The following is a 6,738-nucleotide window of genomic DNA, read 5'->3' on the forward strand; positions in this document are numbered from 1 at the left end:
TGGTTAGTACATTCGGCAAACAACTGGAAAGTGCTCATGCCCTTGCTGGCCCTGCAGCTTACACTGAACGCAGTACAAGTACTCATGAGTCATGACTATTGAGGCCTCACTGTAGCGTTTCGTTTGTATTTATGAATTATTGTCCAAATATTGACTAATTAGGCTTAAAAGATTCGTCTCGCAAAATACAACAAAACTATACAATTAGTTTTTAATTTCGTCTACATTCAGTACTCCATGCATGTACCGCAAGTTTGATGTGATGGGGAATCTTCTTTTTGCATAGTGCCAAAGTTGGGATTTTGGAGTGAACTAAACATGGCCTAAAGTAGACTGATGATCAGGGGCAGCCATCTCATGAGGATATCGTACGACTTGCTCGACCTGTATTAGCGACAAAATATAGTATTTCTTCCGTCCCATCAAAAATGCAATTCTAACATTTGAAAAATAATTCTATAAAAAATGCAATCCTATGAATTAGATCTAACTATTTGCCTAATTAAGTGATCAAGTTTGATTCGCATGTTAAAACTTACTGCATGTGACCAATAAATGACCAATAAACTTATTGAAAAAACTAGAATTGCATTTTCATGAGACGGAGGATTCATGCAATAATAAGGAGTACATCATTGCAGGCAGAGAGGAGCAAGGCTCGCGCTTGGTCTCATAGTCTAGTTACTAGCAGTCACTCCAGGACTTGATAGCTAAACTAGTACGTGTTATATTCAGCACGTTCAGCAGTCAAACACAGCAGCTAGCTAATTAACGAGGGGCGGCCAGTTCAAAGCTTTTTCGAAATAAAATACAACTGCAGAGGGAGCCGTCTCTCCCACCAACCCTTTTCCCGGGCTTGGGCCCTCTCCTAGTCTCCTATAAAAACCGCACGGCACGAGTCGAGCAAGTCGTACAGCCCAAAGGCACCAAGCAAGCAACAAGGACTCGAGCGAGCAGCACGAGGTTTCGAGCAAAGGGAAGCCGCGTACGTCGTCGTACAGCAAAGCCCTTGCTCAGTTGCTCTCTCTTGTTGCGAACGAGCATTTGCTTGCGCCAAACGGCCAAAGCTTAATCTGTCCGCGAAAGAACGATCGCACCAGCTAGCCAGAGCTAGCAGGCAAGCAGCTCGATCGTCGGCAGCAATGGAGGTGAAGGTGCTGAGCTCCAAGCTCGTGAGGCCCGCCTACAATGCCGGCGCGGCCCCGCCGGCGGGGGGCGAGTACATCCCACTGTCCGTCTTCGACCGGGTGACGTACAAGATGCAGATGGCCATCATCTACGCCTTCCCGCCGCCGGCACCGTCGACGGCGGCGATCGAGAAGGGCCTCGCCACGGTGCTGTCCGAGTACCGCGCCTTCGCGGGGCAGCTGGGCTCGGCCCCCGACGGCACCCCCGCGGTGCTCCTCAACGACCGCGGCGCGCGCTTCGTGGAGGCGACCGTGGACGCCGACCTCGTGGACATGGCGCCCGCCAAGCCCACCCCGGAGCTCCTGCGCCTGCACCCGGACCTGGAGGGCGAGGAGCTCCAGGAGGTGGTGCTCCTCCAGCTCACCCGGTTCCGCTGCGGCTCCCTCGCCGTCGGCTTCACCTCCAACCACGTCGCCGCCGACGGCCACGCCACCAGCAACTTCCTCGTCGCGTGGGGCCGCGCCACCAGGGGCCTCCCCACGGGCCCGTCCCCCGTGTACCACCAGGCGGGGCTCTTCAAGCCCCGCGCCTCGCCGCGCGTCGAGCACGACCACCGCCGCAGGGAGTACCGCCCCGCCGGCGGCGAGCCGGACCACGGCCACGGCGAGGGCGCCGAGAACATCGTCATCCACAAGGCGCACTTCACCAAGGACTTCATCGCGTCGCTCCGGGGCAGGGCGTCGGAGGGCCGCGGCCGCCCGTTCAGCCGGTTCGAGACCATCCTCGCCCACCTGTGGCGCACCATGACGCGCGCCCGCGGCCTGAACCCCGACGAGACCTCGCAGATCCGGCTGTCCGTGGATGGGCGCCACCGGCTGGGCCTCCCCGCCGAGTACTTCGGCAACCTGGTCCTGTGGGCGTTCCCGACGGCGACGGTGGCGGACCTCCTGGGCCGGCCGCTGAAGCACGCGGCGCAGGTGATCCACGACGAGGTGGCCCGCGTGGACGGCGCCTACTTCCGGTCGTTCATCGACTTCGCGAGCTCCGGCGCCGTCGAGAGGGAAGGCCTGACGCCGAGCGCCGTGTGCAAGGACGTGCTGTGCCCGGACGTGGAGGTGGACAGCTGGCTGACGTTCCCGTTCTACGAGCTGGACTTCGGGACGGGGAGCCCGACCTACTTCATGCCGTCCTACTTCCCCACGGAGGGGATGCTGTTCCTCGTGCCGTCCTACATCGGCGACGGCAGCGTCGACGCCTTCGTCCCCGTCTTCCAGCACAACCTCGAGGCGTTCAAGGAGTGCTGCTACGCCATGGAGTAGGAGGGGATTGCAGCATGCATGCATGCGACAAATTGGTCAAGAGAAAAAAAAACGTTAGTGGTTAGTAAGTTCCAGCGCTGCATGCGGTTGGTGGAAGTCAAGTCTGCGGGGGTCGACGATTATTTGCATTGGTTTGGTTGCGGCGCACGCTAAGGCGTCGCTGGTTGCACCGTGCGTACGTGAAGAGGATGGAGCTAGTAGTCGTGGTCGAGGTTTTTTTTTTTGAGGCGCTTCACTTGCATCTCGATCGGTCGGATCAGGGGGCATCTTGTTTGTTTCATCGAGTTTTGGAGATGTAAATTGGTGGTGATTTAATTAATGATGCTAATGGAAATTAATAATATTGATGGTTCTTAATAAAACATGGCGTTAATCGTCATTTTTTTAATCATCGACCGTGCCAAATTTCTCGAAAAGAAAAATGGCAAACCAATGACTGACGATGTTTCATACAGAAAACCAACGACTACTGACAAATGACGGGAGCTTGCGATGTGCTTAATCTATCGGCATTTGTTTCAGCGCAATCTCAAGTTCTCAAGCCATTTTTTATGCATGCAATGTGTGAAGTGAACCACCTCGACGTTACATTATTAGCAGATTCGCTCCGCCATATACTTTGGCTCCGATTGGGTAGAGATGGCTGTGGTTGTGCTAGCCACTACAGCAGCTGCAGCCAGACACCAGCAGCTCCAACCACCCATGCAATGATGCAGCTAGCTACAGGCCTCCGGCAACTTAAAAAATGACGGAAAATTGAAAAATAACACAAAAAAATGACGCCAATGCTTGAGTGTAGCAAACTACTGAATTGTTGGGATTAAACTACCGAAACAAGTGTGGTTAGTCCTGCAGCTGCTCTCGACCTGCAGACGAACAGCTAGGTTGTATAGCTGCAGCTGCAGCCACCCCACCGAAGAAGCACAACCGAACACACTTCCGTTACCGATTTGCAATGCAAGTTACAGGTTAAATTAGCTAGCAGTCTGGTTAAGGTTCATCCAAACCGTAGGGTATAGTAGGTGGACGCATGCAGGCTCATCACCGGGGCGCAATCGAAGTGGCCACGTCCAAGGGCCATGGTGGGGAACGAATAGCCACCATCCAAGTGGCCACGTCCAACGCCAGGACCCGGCACCAACAGAAGTCATATATAGCTGCCAGCGCGTCTCCTCCAGTCTCCGGGGGGCACCACCAACCATCGTCATCCCAGCAGCGTCGCGGTGCGGCACGCAACGACACCGGCTGCCGCGCGCGGCCTCCACCCTGCCTCTGGTGCGTTGCGTACGTGTGTGGCAGCGGCACGTCCTCCGCGCCCAAGTCTATTCACTAGGTGAGGGCGCACAGGTTAGCGACACGCAATTATGAGGCGGCTGCCAAGTGCCAGCCGCTTGACCGGCAGATCCTCGCGTCGCCGTACGTCCCCCACCCACCAGCCACCAGTCCCCGTCCCAGGGGACCGCAATTCCGGCCCGTTCCTTGGCCGCGTCGCGCAACGCCGCAGCTGCGATCGGCTGGTATCTATCGCTGGATGCCTCTGACGTCCGTCTTGGTCTCTGGCGTCAGGGACACGGGCGCGTGCCTTGGACGTGTGTTGACCGGGCGTCAGGGCCGGCCTGCGACTCGGTTACTTGTTCTTTCCTCCTGGGGCCTGGGGGGGCTGCGGATGCGGGTCCTGCGGCTGTCTGCGGTGCATGCAAACCGGCCGCGGCTTAGGCGTGTCGTCGTCATGTACGTGTGTGGTGTTGTGGGTGCAGCAAAACTTCTTGACTTCTTTCGGCCTTTTGGCCCGGGACATTGTGTCATGTTCGCCAACTCGGCTAAGGCCATGTTTAGTTACTCCCAACTCCCAACTTTGACACTATGCAAAAAGAAGATTCCCCATCACATCAAACTTGCGGTACATGCATGGAGTACTAAATGTAGATGAAATTAAAAACTAATTGTACAGTTTTGTTGTACTTTGCGAGACGAATCTTTTGAGCCTAATTAGTCAATATTTGGACAATAATTCACAAATACAAACGAAACGCTACAGTGTGCTACAGTGCTGTAACAGTAATTTAGCACCCCCAAATTCGCCAAACTAAACACGGCCTAAGTTTTTGGGGTAGGCCGGGGCCAGGCCGGGCCTGACGCGGCTCCTTATTTTAATTTTCAAGTAATGAGGCTCGTCGTTATTCCTCAGCAGGCCCAGACACAGATCTAAACACACGACCCGCACAAGGTAGATCACACCAATGGTAGATCACACCAATTCCAAACACTCCCGCTGTCCATTCGATATCTGAAGCGTCACTTATTTGTTCTTTTAGAAAAAATCTAAAGTCACTTATTTGTGAGCTTGACTTAGACTCTGTTTGGTAGGGCTTATCTTAGCTTCAGATTCACCGGTGAAGCCGTTTTGGGAGAAGTCCTCCCAAATGGAGCCTTATTTGTATCATGAAGCCCACTATTTGCTTGTTATTTTATTCCCAACCAACAGCTGGTGAAATGACAAACCAGATTGCATGCACTAAACCCTATGTAGAGGCTAGTCGTGTGTTTGGTTCTGGATCAAGCCGACCCACTTCGACCCATGTTTGGTTGGAAAGGGTGGGGGTTGGGTCCAACCTAGTTGAGGAATATTCCTCGTAGATCTGGGTTCATCCGATCCTTAAAAAAAGAAGGAATCACCCCGACCCACTTGAACGGCGTCTGCGTCCGTTTCTTCTCGCGCTCGTCCTCCCCACGTCCGCCTGCCCGCCGCCGCCGCCGCCCCCCTCCACTGGCGCCGCCCTCTGCCCCCCCCTCCCGATGCCGCCGCCGCCCTCCGCCCGCCCTCTGCCGCGACCCTCCGCCCACCATCCGCCGCCGCCACCCTCCGCCCGCCCTCCACTGGCGCCGCCCTTTGCTCGCCCTCCGCCCGCCTTCCGCTGGCGCCGCCCTCTGCCCTCCCAATGCCGGCGCCGCCCTCCGCCCGCCCGACGCCAACGCCGACGAGGAGGTGCACCAGGCGAGCTCGAGCCTGCCGCCGCCGGCCGGGCTAACTTGGTGGGGGAGAAGGACCTCGGCGGCGGGGATGAGGTGGCCGGCGCGGGGACGGGGATGAGGCGGCGCAGGGAGGCGGACTGTTGGCGGCGGGGAGGAGGACCGCCGGTGCAGGGGCTCGGTGGGGAAGGAGGCTAGCTTGCGGGGAGGAGAGGAGGAGGAAGATGGAAGGGAGGGGAAAAAGAGAGAGGCTGGGATCCACAACTAACGGTGTTAAATAGACATCCATTCCAACCCCCTCAACCAGCTCAACCAAACAAAAAACTGGATCCAACCCATCCCTCCAATCAAACAAGAGATGGATCGGCTACAACCCAACCCACATGGTTTCAAAAACAAACACTACCTAGGACTTGTTTCTATCTTCTGGAACTTGTACTGGAATTGAAAAAGGAAATGTAGATTATAGTACTAGCTTGGTTTGGTGTCTGTGAACGGAGGCGCCCGTCATAGAAAGCAACTGCTACCGACTCGGTCGTATGCTGGTCTAGAACTAGACCGAGCTGCAGGATCTGCAATTCGAGACCAGAGGTCACACGATGAATCTTGCCACCATGCCATGCGTATCTCTGCTGTTGACTTCCACAATGAGGACAGCAAGTAAGGGGCCGACCTACCTACGTGCCTACGGCCATTTACTCCTGCTACGGTGCTACGCGTCCCAATATGCATGCATCAACCAACGCTTGAATTTCTGTAGCAGGGTACTGCTTGAATTTCAGATAAAAGCTCGTGGCTGCACTTTTGAGGTTAGAAGATGAATACTGTTTTCTTTACTCGATGCAGCACATCAAATGAAGTGAAGCTCCGAGTTGTTCCGCAGTTTCACTGAGGGGAAATAAAATATTGAAAACCAGAGCTCTCAGCCCTTATTTACTTCACCCCCAACTTCCAACTTTGGCACTATGCAAAAAGAAGATTCCCCATCACATCAAACTTGCGGTACATGCATGGAGTACTAAATGTAGATGAAATTAAAAACTAATTGCACAGTTTTGTTGTACTTTGCGAGACGAATCTTTTGAGCCTAATTAGTCAATGTTTGGACAATAATTCACAAATACAAACAAAACGCTACAGTGTGCTACAGTGCCAGCACAGTAATTTGGCACCTCCCAATTTGGCCAACTAAACAATAGTTCCATCCAAACTCCTAATTTTGACACTATGCAAAAAGAAGATTCCCCGTCACATCAAACTTGCGGTATATGCATGGAATACTAAATGTAGATGAAATTAAAAACTAATTGCACAGTTTTGT

The 6,738-nt window shown here is 54.2% G+C and overlaps 1 protein-coding gene across 1 annotated transcript; it reads left to right on the forward strand.

The window, feature by feature from the left end:
• The first annotated feature begins 893 nt into the window (after positions 1-893).
• LOC101760221 (putrescine hydroxycinnamoyltransferase 3) lies at positions 894-2,809 on the forward strand. Its single transcript, XM_004957464.2, has one exon. It carries the CDS (start codon positions 1,143-1,145, stop codon positions 2,445-2,447), a length of 1,305 nt encoding a protein of 434 aa, XP_004957521.1. The 5' UTR covers positions 894-1,142; the 3' UTR covers positions 2,448-2,809.
• Positions 2,810-6,738: the final 3,929 nt, after the last annotated feature.

This window comes from Setaria italica, chromosome II (genome assembly GCF_000263155.2).
Source record: "Setaria italica strain Yugu1 chromosome II, Setaria_italica_v2.0, whole genome shotgun sequence".
NCBI classification, from domain to species: domain Eukaryota; kingdom Viridiplantae; phylum Streptophyta; class Magnoliopsida; order Poales; family Poaceae; genus Setaria; species Setaria italica.